The sequence below is a fragment of the Bos indicus genome, chromosome 4, assembly GCF_029378745.1.
Source record: "Bos indicus isolate NIAB-ARS_2022 breed Sahiwal x Tharparkar chromosome 4, NIAB-ARS_B.indTharparkar_mat_pri_1.0, whole genome shotgun sequence".
NCBI classification, from domain to species: Eukaryota; Metazoa; Chordata; class Mammalia; order Artiodactyla; family Bovidae; genus Bos; species Bos indicus.
Genome location: NC_091763.1, coordinates 69,609,683 through 69,631,404, shown reverse-complemented (window position 1 = coordinate 69,631,404; position 21,722 = coordinate 69,609,683). Strand labels below are relative to the sequence as shown.

General features: G+C 37.5%; 1 protein-coding gene across 2 annotated transcripts in view; it reads right to left on the bottom strand.

The window, feature by feature from the left end:
• SKAP2 (src kinase associated phosphoprotein 2) overlaps nt 1-21,722 on the bottom strand; it is a 171,630-nt gene that overhangs the window by 14,422 nt on the left and 135,486 nt on the right. Inside the window, exons 10-11 of one of the 2 annotated variants that reach the window (XM_019958861.2) lie at nt 8,881-8,958; nt 3,182-3,291 (exon numbers count right to left, since the gene is read on the bottom strand). In XM_019958861.2, the coding sequence (XP_019814420.2) occupies nt 3,182-3,291; nt 8,881-8,958 (188 nt within the window). Of the gene's footprint in view, nt 1-3,181; nt 3,295-8,880; nt 8,959-21,722 lie in introns of both variants that reach the window. The other variant, XM_019958860.2, reaches the window with a different exon arrangement.

The following is a 21,722-nucleotide window of genomic DNA, read 5'->3' as shown; positions in this document are numbered from 1 at the left end:
AGAATTTTGATAAAAACTGGAAGACAAAGCAAATATAAAATTAGAGAATCAGCAGAGGTTCCTATCTGAACTCACCCTAAGCCAAATGGGGAAGTAAAAGTCTTCATAAATATATCCTGAACCTCAAAGCAACCTGACAACAAATAGCTAAGATGCTCATTAAAAGCCCTGAATGTGTTCAAATTCCACTGAGAGAAAGCTCAGTGTCCTTTCTTTCACCCTCACTAAGACCAACCTGGTTGATTCTACTAGGTCCACAGCTGGGTAAATATGGGTATTTACTCATCCAGCCAATGGTGACAATGTGCTAGCTAAAAGTCTTGTCTCTTCTTTCAAAAAGCAAAATGAGTTCCAGAAAAAAATGCCCACCTCCAGAAGGCATCTCAGGAAATGCTGACAGTGGAACTTTAAACCATGTGAAAGGTTGATAAAGGAAGTATTTTTGGTCAGCCCAAATAACAGCATTTAGAAATTTTAGATGGGAGACTATTCTCCCTATGCATGACTTTGAGCAAACTCCAGGAGACAGTGAAGGACAGGGAAGCCTGGAGCGCTGCAGTCCATGGGGTCACAAAGAATCGGACACAACTGAGCAACTGAACAACAACAACAATATTCTTATGAGCCAGACTTTAACCATTTAACTTAACTTTACGACGTGCATGCGTGTGTGTGCTAAGTCGCTTCAGTTGTGTCCAGCTCTGTGCGACCCTATGGACTGTAGCCCACCAGGCTCCTCTGTCCACAGGATTCTCCAGGCAAGAATACTGGAGTGGGTTGCTGTGTCCTCCTCCAGGGGAGTCTTCCCAACCCAGGGATGGAAACTGCGTCTCTTATGTCTCCTGCATTGGCAGGCAGGCTCGTCACCACTAGCACTACCTGAAATTACCATCTCCACAGAACGGGTTTGGGAGAAAAGGAATTACTTCCCCCAGAATCCTACATATATGATACACACCCATAACTGTACTTTCAATTTACCTTCACAGAAAATGATTTTCTGAGGCAATGGCAGAAATAAGACAAGCCTACCGGGGCGCTTGCTTCACAGCCTGTCCCAGAGGCTGGTACTCTGAGGCTTTCAGCAACAAAGACAACTTGGTTCATAAGAAAGCTTCAGGAACAAACCCAGATGGGCTTTGTAAGTTTCATATTTTACCACACACATATAATGGCTGCATGCCATTTATCCCTATAGTCTGAAATTCCGAGTGGAAGCTAATCAACCTTTTAATTTTATATGCAATTTTACACACAATTGAATTTTATGCAGCTAAACTGGTGAAAGAAACTGTGAGCTAAGTAAATTTGAGGAATGATTCCAAGAAAGTTTCTTGTCAAGAACTGAAACTAATCAGTTTGCTTTCTATATTAAGTAACTGACTCAAAAAGCTGTGATTTTTTAACACAGGACTATTGAATGCTCTGTAGTAGGCTTAGTCCAACGGTTGTGACATGGCTGTTTATAGCTTCTAAGAACTGAAAGTATCCTTCTAAAAAAACAAAAAACTTACATTAATGAGCGGAGGACTATGAGAAATAAGGAACAGGTCTTACTTGAGCACCTGAATTAACAATGATCACAGCGGACTATATTTACTTACTATTTTCATCCAGTAATCTATAAGTGTTTATATCTCATTTCTTTTGAATTCCTGCCTAGAATGGGCCCTTGCATATTTTAGGTACTTTATGATGGTTACAAATTAAATACAAGTAAGGAAAGAAGGCGAGTGGGGGAGAAGAGAGGGGAAAAGGTAGGAAGATTGATAAAAGCACTATAAAAAAAACAAGAGCAGAAAGCCCTGGTCTGGGAGTCAAGATGCCTGGTTAAAGGACTGGCTCTGGCACTTTCTTGACACAAGTTCACTTATCTGTGAAACCGAGGATAGACAGACGAGCCCAAAGGTCTCTCACTCAAATGTTCTATGATTCTCTGTGTATGATTTTACACACCAGTCAACCAGTGTTTAAATTCAATAAGTGATCTTATTTCCAAATTCTCTTCTGTATTTAATAAGTCATACTACCTTGCCGAAACGTTAAAAATATTTCTCTAATAGGGACTGATGTTGAAGCTGAAACTCTAATACTTTGGCCACCTCATGCGAAGAGCTGACTCATTTGAAAAGACCCTGGTGCTGGGAAAGATTGAGGGCAGGAGGAGAAGGGGACAAAAGAGGATGAGATGGTTGGATGGCATCACTGACTCAATGGACATGAGTTTGAGTAAGCTCCTGGAGTTGGTGATGGACAGGGAGGCATGGCGTGCTGCGGTTCATGGGGTCGCAAAGAGTCAGACACGACTGAGAGACTGAACTGAACTGAATCAACAAAGAACACTAAACTTCTAAACTTAAAATTTATGTAATGTTTCTCTACCTATATTTAAATAGTTTTTATATATTGTTTGTTTCTAAAGTGGCCTCATGAAGCAGACTGAGGAGAGAGATTTTTAATCCCCATATTATAGCAGGCAAAGTTAAAACATGAAAACTAAAGGAACTCACACATGTCTTGAGAAGTGTAATCAAGTAAGAACCTCGACTTTTAGATAGATCTAAGGACAGAAAGATTTTGAATAATCTAGTATCTTAAGAGGCAGAAACAATGATTTTTTTTAATACAGGAGGATGAGTTCATAGCAATACACTTTGCTATTATGTTTACAAATACAATTATGCTAAACTTAAAAAAATTACCTACACCTGTCTGAATAGAAGAGTATTGCTTTTAAATTGTCGGAACACCCAATGTATTTACATAAAGATGAAAAACTTGTTCTATAAACAGTGTTTCCAGTAGTGAATGGCAGACAAAATCAGAATAAGCACACAGAAGAATAAAAAGGAAGAGGAAAGGAAGACATAATAAATAACCTAATACCTTACAATGTTAACTTTCACATAAGTATATTGTTTCTGGAGAAGGCAGTATGTGGATGGGAGCCAAAAGCTGAAGTGATAGGTAAACACACTGTTAAGTTGAATCCTGTTATCTGATTGTGTTTAAAATTTGATTATATTTCACTTGACAAAATAATTAATTATGGTGAACTCCCAATTGTTAACACGGATCTAGAAGAATTCCAGTTGGCATTTTTCCCCAGTGTCCTCGATCCAAATGGATAAAATTCACCCTTTCCACCCTTTACAGTTGTCATACTGGTGTATCTGCTTACCTTGCTAAGAATGTAAATCACATCACCACGTTTAAATGACAATTCATCAGAAAGAGCTCCTGTGCAGTCCCACAAACCCTGGTAAAAATTAGCATAATTGGTGCTTTTATCTCCTGGGAAGAAGAAAGAGAAAACAAGAGTTAATTTTCCTGTAATGGGCCCTCATTTTTAAATGAACCAATAGTAGTTAAAGGGCCAAAACCGTCTTAAAAAAAAAATCTGTCCTCATTAAAAGAACACTTCATTACATCCACACAAGAATTCTACTCCTTGCTCTCATCTAAGGACCCTTTTCAAAAAGATCTATTTTGAATGTCTCTTTTTTCCTCTCTCCCTCTCTTGTTCTTACCTAAAACTTGCAACTGCAGTAAGTTTCTTCAAACAAAGTTGCTTCCCACTTATTTTCTATAACAAACCTAAGCCCACCTGCAACATGTTTTGAAGGTAAGTCAGCCTCCCTGCATAATAAGCAATATGCATGAGATATGATAAACAGGCTGTGAAATAAGCACTGGACAGAACTGGTACTGAAACTGCAGAAATAAGCACTGGGCATAAAGGAGATAAGATATAAACATAAACAAACAAGATAACACACAAAAAAAATTTTTTAAGTTTTTTAAAATGCAAAGCTAGTTAAAGGAAGAGAATAAACTGAAAGTAATCTAACAGATAATTCCCGCTCTTATCTTTGAGGACTTTTGTATCCAAAGCCTCTCAAAGTTGTTTCCAAACTATTTTAGCAACTTTGAAATTGCCAGTGCTGAAGGTGCATTTTTCAAGATTTCTGTCAGCCCTAGTTTAGGACATTAGACTCTGAATAAACATGCAACATACACTGGAGTTATCAGCTCATCCTTCTCACAGCATAAGCACAATGGATGTGATGTGCTCAAACTGCCATACAGACCATTAACTGATTGATTATTTAGCGCTCTCCATTCTGTAATACCACAATAAACTGGGTAATAAATGCTTTGTCACTTATACAATGTGGGTTGCCTGAAACAGCACAGAGTTAAATACACTGGCTGCTTTTGTTACACTGAGAACTGTTTCCTGTTTTTAATTTCATGATAATTGAGTTTTGATGAGTTAATGCAAAAAGAATGCAAGTAATATCAATAAGATGTCCGTGTATTCACTAACCAGGCAGAACATACACGTGCTGACAACTTCCATCACTGGAATGTCATCTTTGAATTCTGAGGGGATAACTATAGAGATGCATGGTGGATCGGGGTTGTCATCTTAGTTTTGTTATATGACTCTCAAGTATCAGGCTGCTTGGCAATTCCAACACAGTTGGTCATATTAGCGTGTCATGAAGACATTCATCTTATTACACATAGTTTGTGATTTACACAAAGTCTTAGGTTTATTAGAAATTTAAAAAATTCTTTTTAGTATCTGAAACTTTTTTTTAAGCCCAAAAGAAAATCTGAATAATACAGAGTCTATTTAGGAAGTAATACACTACTTTTCCATTATATTTATATTATAAATAAGGACCAGAATATACAACCAGAAAAAATTCTATTATTAAATTTTTTCCCTTATTTTCTAAGGATTAAAAAAAGGGGAAAAGCAAAGGTGGGAGAGAAGGAAGGAGGGAGACAGAGAGACAGACACCTTATTGACTTCGCTCTTGCATGTGGGCACTCATCACTGAAGCCAGCAGGGGTGTACGCATGCCCGGGAATCCAACCAAGAACTAAGAACGCTCTGTGGCCACCCTTATTACATTTTTCCCCTCAAAGCATGTATTAAGGAAATTCTGTGAATGGACACTAGAGGGCACTCTGGCTGGACAGATCACTTTAAACATTGTCAAAATTTTTTTAGAAAAAAATTACTTAATAATAAAGTGACTGATTTCCTTTAAAAACCACTTATTTAGACAAATAGGGATTTAGAAGTTGAAACATTCTAGTCAGATTAAATCAACTGCTAACTGGGTCAAATGTTGCGCCCCGTGCAGTCCGTCAGTGTCAGTTTAGAAGTCAAGGAATTAGAGCAAAGAGAGGATGACATCATCTCATAGGGGAGGCCCTCCCCGACAGCCACTGGCCAGGAGGTAAAAGGATCTAAATAGCTGGTTACCCCTATGGAGGCTCCTGTGTGTTCCCCATGCTGCTCAGCCTTAGGCTCAACCCCAAAAGGTTGAAGAAAGGAAACTTGGGCTAAAAACAAGAGAAGTTCTGGCTTAGCTGGAGCATCCCAGTGGGTTCTTCAGCTGTTCAGCCTGCTGCCTGCTCTTTTCCTTTTTCAGATTCTCTCAGAACAGTTTTTCATTCAGGAGATTTTCAAAAGGTAGGGTGGTGGGGAGGAGGAGAAAAAAAAAGTATATGGTGATTTCTAACACATAATCCTGATCACTTTGGGGTCTTTCTTCCCCTCGATGCACTTGGTGAAACCCTCATTAACACTAATGGGAGTTACAGGAGCGCAGGAGGGGAAGAGAGACCCCACCATGCGCAAGATGCATTGCTCCCGAGATGTGCATCATGGGCATTTCATTAAATCTCACTGCTGTAAAGAGGCAACAGAGCCAGCGATCTGGCAATCCTGGGAACAAGAGGCATTTTCTACTTTGCTTTCTGCCATCTTGATGATGATGTTATCCAAAGACCAACCTCATTTCTATGTCCCATATGTGAGCTCTGTTAAAGAAGAATAAGTTGTTTATGTCACGTGGCTACATGTACACACAATTGACTATTCTTTCTATTTCAGCATGCAATATTAGTTATGATGTAGAAGAATCACAACTGGGGAGAAAACCTGGCAGTGTATGTTAATTAGCCTTAGTCTCTTTAAGAAAGCAATGTCAAAATTCTTAGTATAAATTCTAGACATAAAAATTAAGAACTATCTTGTTCCTTAGAGAGCAGCAAGCTCCTCCGGTTTACTTTTCTAATTTTTTTTTCTGTACTAGATTTTTATTCATTTCCTTGTCAGTGCATTTTTTTCTTTTTATGATTTATTTATTTTTAATTGGAGGATAACTGCTTTACAACATCGTGTTGGTTTCTGCCTACTATTCTAAATTTTAAGTGTGGCTAAACATAAACAAAAAACCGCACATCGATATCCTTGGAAGCACTGTGGGTTCACAAAGGTTAACACCACTTATACACTGAAAAAATAACCCATGTGAGATGTGTTTTTACAAACAACAACAAAAAATGGAATGGAGTACAATGTCATAAGCCATCAATAAGCTTACTTTCTGAATACAACTTAAATCTGTTTAGTTGTTTTTACTGCATATATTAATTTTTATATTCTAAATTAGTTTTCCTATTCTATCCACGTCATGACCGACATCTTCAAAATTACCAAAAATAATCATCTCCTTATGTTTCTTGTCCTGAGAGGCATATATGGTTAAAAGAAGGTAAAGAAAGAAAATAACATTCTAAACTAGCCAGCTTGTGAAAGATTTAAACAATGTACTTGCACCTGTAAGTTAAACTAGCAAAAACAGAACAGTGGGCAATAAAAACAGAACTGTTACGAAAGTATAAGCTAAATGTTGAAGATATTTAGTTTTGCAAAAATGAAAAGATTTTAAAAACATGATGACAATAGATGAAACACACAATGATAGATAATGAAGAATGTCTTCTTGAGTAGTGTTAAAGGTTTAAAAACTATTTTAGAGAAATAAGCATATTATACAAAGTTCAAAAAAATCACACGGAATCTTTTTTTCATATATATAAAAATATATGCAAGCTCTATAAGCTTAAGCATGAAAAGAACTTGTAAGAAATATAAGATTAATTCTGTTTTTGCATACATATTTCACATTAGTCTGAAAAAAATTTTTTTTTTTTTTTTACTAAAATCAGTCAATGTGAAAAATATATAACATTCTTGAGTAAGGTTAGAAGTTCACATCATGTGATGCTCAGCAAGATAGTAATACCCTTGTCAACTCACTGCCCTGCACAGCAAACAAACTTCTAGTGTTACATCTTTGACAGCCTGCGGAGAGCAAAGGTCACTGCTATGCAAAAGCATTAAAACTGTTGCTTGAAAAGAATTTCGTGTCACTAAAGATAAGAATTATTGCAGTGCTTTATGGCTATTGCATGAAAAGCTAGATCTCCTTATTGCATTCCTTTGAGGAAAAACTGATTTGTTTTTCCTTCCCTCAAAGGCAAAAATTTGGGAGAGAGTTACTTTAAAAGGATTTTTGAAAAATGCAATTGCTTTAAACCAAAATACTATATTTATGGGAAGAATATCTGTATGTGTCCAGTTTCCACACCTACACTGAAATTTAAAAAAGAAAATGACATGCTTTTAGCAGAAGCTTCATGATAACAAAACATATGTACTTCCACTGCCATTGAATGTCGTCCTCAAGGTTTTGCTCAGACATGGTGTTTATAGCTGCATTTTGCAGGAACAGAGGACTCACATCTAATGACTTCGTCCTCACTTCCTTTCTGAAAAAAGCACACCCAAACCTCTTGCACCAACCTGTTCCTGCTTTCCTGTCCAGGTCCGGAAGTCAGGCCTCTGTTTCCTTTCCACATGTCACAGTAGGAAGGACTCTGGAAAGCTACTTCCTGAACACACACTTCTTGTCCACCCTGCCCCTGACAGCTTGAAAGAGTGATGTATGGCCATATCAGCAAGGGGAGGCGACCCCCATCTATAGCTCTTTGCAGGACATGGGATGATATGGCAGACCTTGCCCCAGCTGACATGTGGCTATGAAGAGGTGTAAAGTCCTGATAAGAAGGCAGTCCTTCTCTTCTTTCCGTGTAAAATAATTGCTGATTTATCAAAACTAACCCCATGCCTGCACTACAGATACGGTTTATCTCCTGCTATTTGGAAATAACAACCAGCAAGAAAACTTGCTTGCATCATGTGATTCTGTACAGAGCATATATAGCTATTTTTCCAGTCTCAGTCATAATTAGCACTTGGGGCCATGTGCCAAGTGGAAATGGATAAGTGGAATATCCTTCCTAGCCTTCTAGGCCACCAGTGTCCTTTTCCCATTTTTAAGCTGCTGTCACTGGACTCTGGCATTTCTTACCCAATTCATTTGCTTTCTGTGTTAATCATATGCAATGAAGATATGCATGGCCAACATTTAAACAGGCTGCAGATCAATTAGCGGTCTTAAGTTTATCTGATTTTTATCAAAGAAGACAGAGCTGTGGGTCGATTGTCAGAGCCTGTGTCAAGTTGACCTTTTCAGAGATGTCTACATTGCTAGTCCCCTGGGCTACTTGTTGTCCCCTGTTAGTCTCTGAATGGCAGAAGTCTGTTCTGCTCAAGCACAAAGTATACACAGATGTCTATATTACATTCTTATAGGTTTGACAGCAACTGCATGTTGTATCTATAAACTGTCCTTTAGCAGTGACACTTCCTCAATGATGATAAGCTAATTTATGCAACTAAACCTCCTTTGTGCAGAAATGAAAGCTAATTGAGTCATTACAAAGTAATTCAGGAAGGAATACCTTGTATAAATTGGCTTACTTTATAAATCCTTCTCAAGTGGTTTTCATGCATCCTAAATGGGTCTAAGCAGCTTATCAGCCATAAGAGATCCAGACCCAAGGACCCAACTGCAGGGAGCTGAGGACACATCTTTAGAGTAGGGAGAAAGTGATGAAAAGGAAAGTGAACAAGACCAAAATAAGCTTTTCCCACCAGCTCATTACCTGTGGTGTGGTGAACACTGTCCTGACTCATCTTCCTTTGTCCCTCCACTTTCACCAGAGCTCCGTCCTCCTCCTCTTCTGTAAATAAACAACAAATGGAACACTGAAGTCCAGTACGAACAACGCAGTACTCACCCCATCTTAAGAGCAAAACTAAAAATTTATAACACATAAATATTCCTTTTCAAAGAAGGAAACCACTCAACATCCACATTCCTTTTTCAATAATCTAAAGCTGAATAAATGAACCTATAGCTATATCCAAATAGCAACCTGACCAGTTGACTTGATAAAATTTAAGGTATGTACTAACGTTTCACATATTTTGTTTTAAATGCTCTTAGAAATTCATCTGGAACAATCTTAAATCCAGAAAAGCCCTAAAAATCCAGTAAAATGATACCCAGCATTATATGGATTGACCACATTATACTGTGGCATGAATACCACACAGAATAAAATCACTGTCCCTAAAACATCAACAGAACAGAGAAAATGTGTGATATAAAATAGTTAACCTATAAGTCATTCATGGAGTATCAGATACTTCAGATACTTACAGAGACATACTAGAATGATCCTCATCCTTCAAGGTAATTCCCCCCAAATTAGACTCGGGACCTACTATGTGTCATACACTATAACAGATGTTAGGATTTTATAGATAAACCATTTTAAATCCTTATTTTACAGAGAAATAAATTGAGGCTCAAAAAGGTAAAGAAACTTTCAATGTTTGTTATTCAAATTTAGATATGTGATTCCAAAGTCCATATTCTTTATCCTGATATGTTCAAATATATCCTTATATTATCTCTACACTCCCCCACCACACTCCTTCTTCAAGTTATAGGAGGAAGAAAATGATATAAATGAGAAGAGTTTTAAACAAAGTCAGTAGGCTATTTAATTCTTTAACTCACAAAGGAATATTTATCACACGACCACTTCCTTCACTGAAAGATTTATATGAAATTTAGAAATATTTAAGGCAGGACATAGGAACAAAATGGCATGTCAAGGAAAAAAACTGGGTTCAAAAAGAATCACAATTTCAAGAAAAATCAAAACTTTAAAGAAAAATATGCAAAAAATACAAATATAGTCATTATTACTATTAAATAATTCAGCTAATAAATCTTCATTGAGCATTAAATACTTGTAAGAGAGAGGGTCTACCAGACAGAGGGAGAGGCATGAACAAAAGAACAAGGCACAGGCATATTCATTTTGGATAAAGAATGTGGTTCTTGTAGAGGCAGAGTAGGATAGGAGACAATGGTAGTCGTTTGGGAAAACTGCTGTAAACTCATGAACATTCAGCTACGGACTTCAGATGTTTCCATGTTTGGTGAGGAATAAGAGCCCTTGCCACACCACCCCACCCCACCCCCAAATTTCTGAAGTGAGAAAGGGCAGGACTGAAATTGCTTGAGCAATGTCCATCTGATCTCCTTGTCCCAGATAACACAGAGAAGGGGCACGGAGAGAGACCAGTCCCAGTCTGGATAAAGGGGAAGTTGGGGAAGTTAGTCCTGAATTGAGAAGGCAATGGCACCCTACTCCAGTACTCTTGCCTGGAAAATCCCATGGATGGAGGAGCCAGGTAGGCTGAAGTCCATGGGATCGCTAAGAGTCAGACACAACTGAGAGACTTCACTTTCACTTTTCACTTTCACTTTTCACTGTCATGTATTGGAGAAGGAAATGGCAACCCACTCCAGTGTGCTTGCCTGGAGAATCCCAGGGACGGGGCAGCCTGGTGGGCTGCCGTCTCTGGGGTCGCACAGAGTCGGACACGACTAAAGCGACTTAGCAGCAGCAGCAGCAGTCCTGAACTGGAGGGGCAGAGAATATGGAGCGGAGATGATTACAAGAGGGGAAGGAACTAGAATAGACAAACTCTGCCTGCCTGGATGTGGAGGGCTAAGGGAAAAGAACAAGCAACCAAGGATGACTCATGTTTGAGTTTAGTTAACTGAGAAATGGAAACATCATTACTAAAAAGAGTATAGCCAAGATAAACTGTTGTGCCCCTGGCCTGGCGGGGAGGGGGGAAACCACAAGGAGTTGTGTTTCTGACACTAGAGATTTAACATAGGGGCGGGGCAGCCCATGGGAGACTGGAAAGTTTGGTAAAGAGATCAAGAATGCATATGTGAATTGAGACATCTCATGCAAATTTTAAAGTGGTGATAAATAAAAACCAGCATTTAAATCAAGCTTGAGAGCTACTACTATACAATTATAACTGTTTCAAATCTTTGTAACTCAATTCCAACTAAAGAATGAAAGGTCCAATACGGAACAGCTAGAAATCATTGGCACCTTATACGTATTAATTTAAACCTAATATTGTCAATTTAATATAGTTCAGTCAAACAGTAATGAGTATACAGAAGACCTAATAAAAACTCTAATATTAAATCCTGTCTCTTTTTAACAATTGCCTCACTTATGCTAAACCTGAAGAACTAGCTAACATAAATGGATTATAGGGTGTTTTAATATAAAATTTTTAATTTAAATAAATTAATTTAAATTTTAATATAAAATTTAATATAACGTTTAAAGGTTTTAGGGTCATTTACAGTTATTTAGTCCAAGCATCTCATTTTACAAATCATTCATGTTTTTAAGGTGAAGGAGAAGGCTTTCTGTACTTTTCACACTTTCTCTTTCCCCAGTACTCATTCTCTTCCAATTTGGTCACAAATTCAATAGTAAGAAGTAAACTGAAAAACAGCTAAGGGTGCTTATCCTGAAGTCAAAAGCTATAACCACATCAATATAGAAAGCACTAATCCTGGCTCTTAAGAAGACACTATGGGATTTAGACTCACCACCCAAAGTTAGGGTCAAGATATTATAAAAACTAATTACAATAATTAAACGGGAAAAACTCTGCTCTTGGCGAAGTTGTCAATGAATTTAGAATTTACTACTAAGAACTGTTCTTATTTTATTAAAATGTGTCTATAATGTGTACAATGTATTCTTAAATTATCAGAATGATATTCAAAATATTTACTTAACTATCAGTATTTTCTGTGAAGTATCCAAATTGATATCCATGTGAGATGTTTAATAAGAAGTATTTTAGAGGATAGGATGTGCATTAAAAACATTTCCTTTCTCCTTTTCAAACCTAGTGCTGATATCTTCAGGGCAGAGCCTTCTGTGTTTCATATGTCAATTTTTTTTAACAATAGTCAAGCAAATCATTTTATCTTGGGCTAACAGTACAGTTTCCATGTAAAAGACAACAAAATCAAAGTTGGGGTGTGTGTGCTCTTTTCTAACCTTATAAAAAAACAACTCAGACTGAATCTTGAATAGAATCTGGTACAAGGAAGATGTTCAATAAATATCAAGTAAAAAAATGGATTCCAAAATCACAAAAATAAATCTTACTACTATAATAATTTACTAACAGAGCAAAACTCTCCACATAATCCAAAAAATATATACGGACAAGTGACCAAATTCTGGGTTATAATCAACTTTACAATATATTAGATATATACATGTTTTATCTAGGTTTATTATTAAACCTATTTTATTTGGGGGTTGAGGCACAATGTCATTATACAATACTAATTAATATCTCAAATAGTCAATGTTTGTGGGTTAATATATTCCATTCAACATTTTAATAACAGTAAACAAAAACAGCTCAGCTATGCACTAAAATCCATCAAACCACACAGATGGTTATAAGGTTTTCATTAAGTGGTTTCCATAGCAATCATATTGCAAATCTGGAAGCTTCTTGCAAATAAGCAGCTTGTATTTACATGCCTCTCAGCTGCCGCACAAAACTCTTCAGCATGTGAAGTTATTATTCCAACCACACATCGTTAGAAGAATCATTGGGAGATTTTTTTTTATCAGACAGGATGAAAATAATAATAAAGTAAACTAATTGCAGAAGATAACTCAAGCATAGTTATACATTTACTAAACTAACCAATGAGTCTTAAAAATATTCTGATATTGCTTCTCAGCCTTTTCACTAAGATCAAGCGTAAAAATGTTCTGATAGTCATTGAAAGGTTTTAACATTAAACCCCGTCAAAAATATGAGACCTCCAGGAACAACCAGACCCTAGTGAATCTAAAAGTTTGAACTCTACTCTCTCTCTCTTTTTTTTTTTTGATAGATATTTAATCTTTTTTCTGAGTTGAGCAAAAAAAGAAAGAATAGCAGAAAACTGAGTCTTCCCAAATCTCTGTTTTAAGATGACTACCATTTAAGGAAATGCTTACTGTGGGAAAAGTCAAGACCCTTTTTTTTCTCTGCTAGATTAATCAATTTAATTTACAAATTGATCTATTTCCATAACAGATGGATTATTACCCTAATAAGGATCAAAGATCTGTCTAGCTATGCAGTTTTTACAAAATGGGCTATTTCTGGCTTGCTAATGTTCTCTTTTAAGGTTAAATAACCAAAAAAGAAAAGTGATAAGCCAATGACATGTTTATCTGACATTGCTTGAAAAAGGCTAAAGACAATTTGTCAGCACCAAAACAGGGTGTGTGATGTTCACAGCAGGGCTAAAGACTGATACTATCACATCTTCCAGGAAGAAGAAGGTTAAGTTGACATCCTCTGAATTAGTCGCTCAGCCCTGTCTGAATTTGCGATCCCATGGACTGTATAGCCCGCAAGCTCCTCTGTCCATGGGAGTTCCCAGGCAAGAATACTGGAATGGGTTGCCATTCCCTTCTCCAGGGAATGTTCCCGACCCAGGGATCGAACCCAGGTCTCCTGCATTGCAGGCAGATTCTTTACTGTCTGAGCTACCAGGAAACACTATATACATTTATATCCATTAGGTAACTAAATCCTCCTAACAATTCTATGAGGCAATAATAGGAACTTTCATCCTCTTTATGTATGCAAAAGCAACATGTACAGAGCTTAATTAACTTGTCCAGGTTCACACAACCAGTTAGAACAAGAGTCGGGATTTAAACTTCCACATCTGTCACTGAAGCCCCAGCTCTAAGCCATGGCACCATTGCCTTGATTTTCATTAAAATCTTTAGTTTATAGATATATTTTGTTGCTAAAATTTCATTTGAATATTAGCTGCTTGTAGACTTGGAAAACATTTTCACATAAGTGGGTAGGTTCTCTCCTACCATAGCATCGTATTTGAAGTACATCTTAGGTTAAGCAGTTCTCTCAGTGATGATTTAGAAACCGAATTTCAAGTTGGGATGCCCCAAACATGCATCTTTTCCATTCTCTTCCCCATTTCTTTCTAACCTTTAAAATTCTACACACTCAACTGCCCCTAAAGCCAGGAACAGTATTTGATACTTTGTAAAGGTCTCTAAGGCAACTCACATATTTAGAATGCTGGAGTGGGTATCTTTTCCTTCTCCAGGGGATCTTTCCAACCCAGGGATCAAACCCAGGTCTCCCGCATTGCAGGAGGATTCTTTACCAGCTGAGTCACAAGGGAAGCCCCTTGTGCTTATTTAACTTATATGCAGAGTACATTATGAAAAAATGCTGGGCTGGATGAAGCCCAAGCTGGAATCAAGATTTCCGAGAGAAATAACAATAACCTCAGATATGCAGATGACACTACCCTTATAGTAGACAGAGAAGAAGAACTAAAGAGCCTCTTGTTGAAAGTGAAAGAGGAGAGTGAAAAGGTTGGCTTAAAACTCAGCATTCAGAAAACTAAGATCATGGCATCCAGTCCCATCACTTCACGGCGAATAGATGGAGGAACAATGGAAACAGTAACAGACTTTATTATTTTGGGCTCCAAAATCACTGCAGATGGTGACTGCAGCCATGAAATTAAAAACCACTTGCTCCTTGGAAGAAAAGTTATGACAAACCTAGACAGCATATTAAAACGCAGAGACATTATTTTACCAACAAAGGTCTGTCTAGGCAAAGCTTTGGTTTTTCCAGTAGTCATGTATGGATGTGAGAGCTGGACTAAAAAGAAAGCTGAGCGCCAAAGAATTGATGCTTTTGAACTGTGGTGTTGGAGAAGACTCCTGAGAGTCCCTTTCATTGCAAGATCAAACCAGTCAATCCTAAAGGAAATCAATCCTGAATATTCATTGGAAGGACTGATGCTGAAGCTGAAACTCCAATACTTTGGCCACCTGATGCGAAGAACTGACTCATTTGAAAAGACCCTGATGGAAATATTGAAGGTGGGAGGAGAAGGGAATGACAGAGGATAAGATAGTTGGATGGTATCACCGATTCGATGGACATGAGTTTGAGCAAGCTCTGAGAGTTGGTGATAGACAGGGAAGCCTGGCATGCTGCTGTCCATGGGGTCACAGAGTTGGAAACGACTGAGCAACTGAACTGAACTGAACTAAAGACAACTCACAAATGAAAATGGGTTTATTTCTGAGGGCAGTCAGCTTTTCTTTTTCAATTTATTTCAGTAAGAAAAACATGGTTAAATGTAGATGGTAAAGATAAGCCTTTCTACATAGAAGATCTGAAAGAGGTTCACCTACATTTCAGAGCAACAGTCTACCCTTCACATTTCATCAAGGGCTCAGGTTCCAGGGAGTTGCAAGCAAGATGCCCCAGAGTAGGAGGAGATGGAGCAGATGGGATGGGGAACTGGAGTCTAGTCCTAGTAGTAAGATGAAAATGTAGGAAGGATTTATACAAATGGCCCCTTACCCCCTCTTCTCTCTCAAGACTTGAGCCAATTTCTGAAGTTGGTGAAAGGGCCAGAGAAGTAAAAGAGGAAACTCAAAGGGCTATCAGTGAGGGAATTAAAAATTATGACAATGCAGAAAAGTGAGTTCCTTAAGGGCCTATAGATACTGGACTACTGAGAGCTTGAAATATGGCACTTCTAAAGGATTCTTCTATCTATTTGATAGCCTGATATCTAGTTTACAGCAATAAAAGATATACTTTGATAAAGATATAAGCAAGTGCCTTTTAGTAGTATCAGTCAGTTAAATGAACAAAAAGATAAAGATGCTTGAAATGGCATAGAATCATGTTTACTACCCTGGATATTAGGCAAACTAGGTCCTATGCTTAAATGTCTAGTTATTTATGCAACCTTGACACTGTTTCTTAATTCTCAATGTCTTCTCTGTAAAGTAGAAAGAATAATGCTATCCTATAGCACCCTGCCAAGATTTGGGGAGGACAACAGGATAATCAAATTTCTCAGGGGAAAAAAATGCACCATTAGCACGCAGTATCAGGTTCATTACCTGAGGGGCTAGGTGTTTTGCATCCACTTATTAATTTGGTGATATGATTAATTATGCTTATGGTTAATATGGTTAATATCATATATGGTTAATACGATATAAAAGACAATAAAATAAGCAATGGTTGTCTAATCATATAATTTTCAACTTTGACATTCTATTCTCATGGTTTAATATGAAAAAGTTATCAAAGGTTATTCAAAAGCAAAAAGAAATGTCATTAGAGTACAGGGAATTTCTTTACTATAATATTGAAATTCACAATTTATACACCAACCTGAAAAGGTAAAAATAATGATTTTTTTTCACAGACATTAAACTTGTTAACATCATGGTTGGGATGTTGGGGGGAAAACCTCAAATTCAGGCAAAGATCTCTTTTGACAGAATTGGAGGAACTCTTAGAAAGGAAAGGTACCTTAGCTACCATCTAGTTCAATTTCCTTCTTTCATTAAAGGGGAACTGAACAGGGGTGTTGAATGAGTGGACCAAGGTCACGGCACTTCCTCCCTGCTCTTGTCTTTCTGCATTGCCTTCTATGCAACATGCACTGCAGTCATTGCTGCTGCTCTAGACGTACTTCTCTAGTCAGGAGAAGAAGCAGTCTTACAGAGACTTGATCATCTACAGGCAATTACAGCAGGCAAAGAAAGCAAGTAAGTTAAAAATTAAGCTTTACTAGGCCAGATTCCATCAGTCAGAAATGACTGTGAGTCAGAAAATGACTGTGCTCCTAAAGTGTACCAGACATGGGGAAATTATGAAGGGTGACTCTGTCTTTTACTATAGTCAGTGATATTCTTCTATTTCACAAAGTTCAAATCCTTAGCTTTTTAATTAAAGTGTATAACAAATTCTGCAACATTAAAATTCTTTTAACCCCCAAAAGGTCCAAATTAAATTATTTCTCAGTTGTAGTAACCTCTACCTGGCTATGGATTTCTGGTACAAATAAAGTTTGAGACATGTAAGTTCTTCTTTTACTTTAGATTAGATTTTTTTCTTATTATTCTTGCTACTAAAGCACTATCTGTTCATGGCTAGAAGCCAGAAAGTAGACATAGCAAAAAAGAAAAAAAACTTTAAGTCACCGAAGACCTATCCTCCATAAACACTATTAGCATCTCCTTTTAGACAACGTTTATTCAGTTTCTGCTTTTTCTTTTTTTTAATATGAATTTATTTTAATTGGAGGCTAATTACTTTACAACATTGTAGTGGTTCTGCCATACACTGACATGGATCCGCCACGGGTGCGCATGTGTTCCCCATCCTGAACCCCCTCCCATCTCCCTCCCCATCCCATCCCTTTGGGTCATCCCAGTGCACCAGCCCCAAGCACCCTGTCTTATGCATGGAACCTGGACTGGCGATTCGTTTCACACATGATAATACACATGTCTCTGCCATTCTCCCAAATCATCCCACCCTCGCCCTCTCCCACAGAGTCCAAAGACTGTTCTATACATCTGTGTCTCTTTTGCTGTCTCGCATATGCTTTTTCTTTATTCTCATTTTTAATAAGAATATCCCAAATGTATATGTATTCATTATAAACTGTTTTGAAGCCATCCCATTTTTAGAAATTAAAATTTTTCATCTCAACTTAGATTTTGGTTTGTTTTAAATTTTATTCTGTAAAAAATATTATCTAATATACATAAGCTGGTGTTAAGATCATTTAATTGTAACATGACTGTTTTAAAAGGAACTGTTTCCCATAGCCTCAGGAAAAAGGCAGATCTACAAATGCAGAGCTCATTTGTTACAGGCTTGGCTCTGTTTCCGCTGCCTGCTTATGCAAATTCACTCCTCCTCTTCAAGTGTGGTGCACCTTAACCTCATTTTCAAGAATCCAAGAAAGAAAAATCACAGGCCTGTAAGAGGACCCATCACCCAGTTGACTTATTGGTTCTATAATCCCTTATACCAGCGGTGGTTTTCAAGACCCTTTCAGGGCATAGAGGATCTATGGGGTCAAAACTATTTTCATAATAAAATTAAGATATTTGCTTTTTTTATTGTGTTAACATTTGCACTGATGCTACAGAGCAATGATGGGTGGTAAACTGCTGACATCTCAGCATAAATCAACACAGTGGCACCAAGCTGTCACTGTATTCTTCCCTGCCCTGCACTAGCATTAAAAACAAACAAAAAAGCCAGTTTCACCTAAGAATGTCCTTGATGATCAATTATTATTTTCATTTAATGTCAACCTCGAGTACACGTCTCTTTAATATTCTTTTTTTTTTCTCTTTAATATTCTGTGACACAAAATCAGAAGACTGAATTAAACATGGCTGCTGCATCTCCAGATGGAAAAGTTCGAGTGGTAAACACAACTAGCTGTTTTTATCATGAAACACCATTTTTACTCGAAAGAACGAACAACTGACAGACTACGGTTACTCAGACTTAAGAATCTGGCAGACATTTTCCCAAAACTGAATTAAGTGAATCTGTCATTTTAACAAAAACAACTGACATTTATTGCTGATGATAAAGTTTGAGCTTTCAAGCAAAAATTAGAATTTTAGAAACTTCTGTTTTGGGATATAGCTTGACCACTCCTCAGTATTTAAGGAAACTTTTCTAATGAGATCAATGGTGATATGAATGAATGTGGTGTTTTAACTGTACCATAATTGTGTCAATATTTGGAAGTTCTGCATAATGTAATGAACCAGTATTTTCTAGCTGAGCAATGCATGATGTTACAAAAGCACACATGGGTAAAAGATCTGTTCAAAGTACAAGACAGTCCTCTGAATTTTGCTGTAACACTGTATGAAAAGTTCACTGATACAGTTTTGGATTCTGCATTGCAACTTATCCTTACCATCTGTCGAGTTTGGGTATAGTACCAAAAAAGAATCTCTACAATTACCTGCAAGGACTATTAAAATACTTCCTTTTCCCACTAGTATATATCTGTATGAGGCTGGATCTTCTTCACACGCTGATTGTACTTAAACTAAACAACATATAACAACTGAGTAAAGGCAGAAGCAGATATGATTGTCTAGACATCTCCTATTAAGATAGACATTGAAGAGATCTGCAAAAAGGTAAACCATGCCACTCTTCACACTCGTATTTTGGGAAAATATATCTATTTTTCAAATAAAATATGGTATTTATGTTCACAGGCAGTGGGTTTATCATTATAACTTTTAAATTCACTAATAAACATTTTTAACATTTCTCAGTTTTAATTTCTAACATACAATATATTAAGAGGCATAATCCTCATAAAAAAAAGTTTTTGGGAATCCTCAATAACTTTCAAGATTGAAAAGGGTTCCTCATTACAGGGGGCTTGAGTTCAATCCCTGGTTAAAGAACTAAGATCCTCCAGGCTGTGGTGTGACAAAAAAAAAAATACCATCAAAACAAACAAATGAAAAAACAAACAGAAAAGGCCTCTTGAGAATAAAAAGTATGAGAATCATTGTCTTGTACTTTCTAGGGTAGTTTTAGTTAAAAATCTAAATATTGTTGATACACAACATGAAAGATTGGCATCTTGCTAAGCCAGAACACTGGTTGCTAATTATCTTATATTTCCAAAGCACACAGTCTGAGAATTGAATCTAATTACTGTTGACTCATATTGAGTTGTTGATGGAAATCCCTATGTGTTTTTCCCATTTTCTGAGGAGCCAAGTCTTTCGAATATATCTGCAATTAGATTTTTAGAGCAAGTAGGATATCCTATTTTATCTTGTTAGATTTGATCCACCATTTTGGTCTACTGAGAGTATAGCCTGTTTATATTTACTGAAGGCATTCATGAATATGGGGGCTTCTCTGGTGGCTGAGACAGTAAAGAATCTGCCTGTAATTGCCAGTGACTGGAGTTCAGTCCTTGGTCTGAGAAGGTCCCCTGGAGAAGGGTATGGGAACCCAGTCCAGTATTCTTGCCTGGGAAATCCCATGGACAGAGGAGCCTGGCAGGCAACAGTCCATGGGGTTGCAAAGAGTTGGACACGACCGAGTGACTAACACTTCATGAAAAGGATAGTATGATGATGTTGAGAACTAAGCCCTAAGGTATTTACAAAATCAACTGGTCAACACCCTACGGCCACTGCGGTATACAGTCAGTTATCCAGTGGTCTTTAAGCTACAAAGACTTCAGAAGAATCCTGGCCAAATGCCTCACTGAAGGTATTATTTTTGTTATATGTCTGTCATTTCCTTGCCACCATGTTGGGTTTGAGTCTATAATCATTATTTCATCTTCTAGATGGCATAGAAGATTCTCTTTGACACCTTATTTTAGAAGCTTCTCTAGAGTGCACTTTAAAATATTATCTGGGTCAGAAGACAAATTAAATTCCTACTTATCTTGAAGACAGGGCTGAAGTGTGTCCACCAATTTAGAATGCTTTTCCCAAACCCCTCCAGACAGCTGGCCACTCTCCCTTGTCTGCTCTCACAGCCTTAGTTAGTACAGAGTACTACATATAAATATTTGTCTACTTTTCCCTAAGTGTGAACTCCCCGAGGGCATATTTACATTACAGCAGCCTAACACAGGGGCTGGAACCAAAAAAAAAAAAATGTTTTCCGTGAATATTTGTTGAATAAAAACAACTGACTTTGGTTAGTTATTCTAATAGAATCTCTTTGTATTATAGCAGGATCTCTTTGCCCATCCTGGGCTTTTGTTATCTCTTACCAATATTATCAATTAGAGGACATTTCTTGACAGAAAGGGAGCAAATAAAATAGAAATTAAATTGTTTTCTTTGAATTACTGCCCCTAATAAATTTCAAAAACAACAAAACCAGATAGCAATTATACACCTTTTGTTGTTTTTAGTATAATTTATACATTTTAACTATTCTCATATTTTCTTTGGTTATTTAGCCATTTCAATGTCTAATATATGTTCCTTTAAAAGTTATATTTGTTGGATAGATTCTAGCACAAGAACATGACATAGTTTAGTCTCTCTCCCTTCTTTTCCCCATTGGGATCCTTTGAGATTAAATGTTATTTTAAAATACTCATCTTTTTAAATATTTATTTGGTTGCATCAATCTTAGTTCTGGCACACGGGCTCTTTGATCTCTGTTGCAGCATGCAGAATCTTTTTAGAAGCATGTGATGTGAGATCTAGTTCCCTGACCAAGGGTCAAACCCAGGCCCCCTCCACTGGGAGTGCTGAGTCTTCGCCATTGGACCACAAGAGAAGTCCCTAAAATACTTGTCTTTAATACCATGCTGCTGCTGCTAAGTCACTTCAGTCGTGTCCAACTCTGTATGACCCCATAGACGACAGCCCACCAAGGCTCCCCCGTCCCTGGGATTCTCCAGGCAAAAATACTGGAGTGGGTTGCCATTTCCTTCTCCAATGCATTCAAGTGAAAAGTGAAAGTGAAGTCGCTCAGTCGTGTCCGACTCTTGGCGACCCCATGGACTGCAGCCTACCAGGCTCCTCCGTCCATGGGATTTTCCAGGCAAGAGTGGGGAGTGGGGTGCCATTGCCTGCTCCACTTAATACCATACATTGTGTCTATTCTTTTCTCCGAGTTTTCTGAAATCTACCTTCCAAAATTCCAGCCAAATATGTCTAGCAGAGGCCAGATTTTTCCC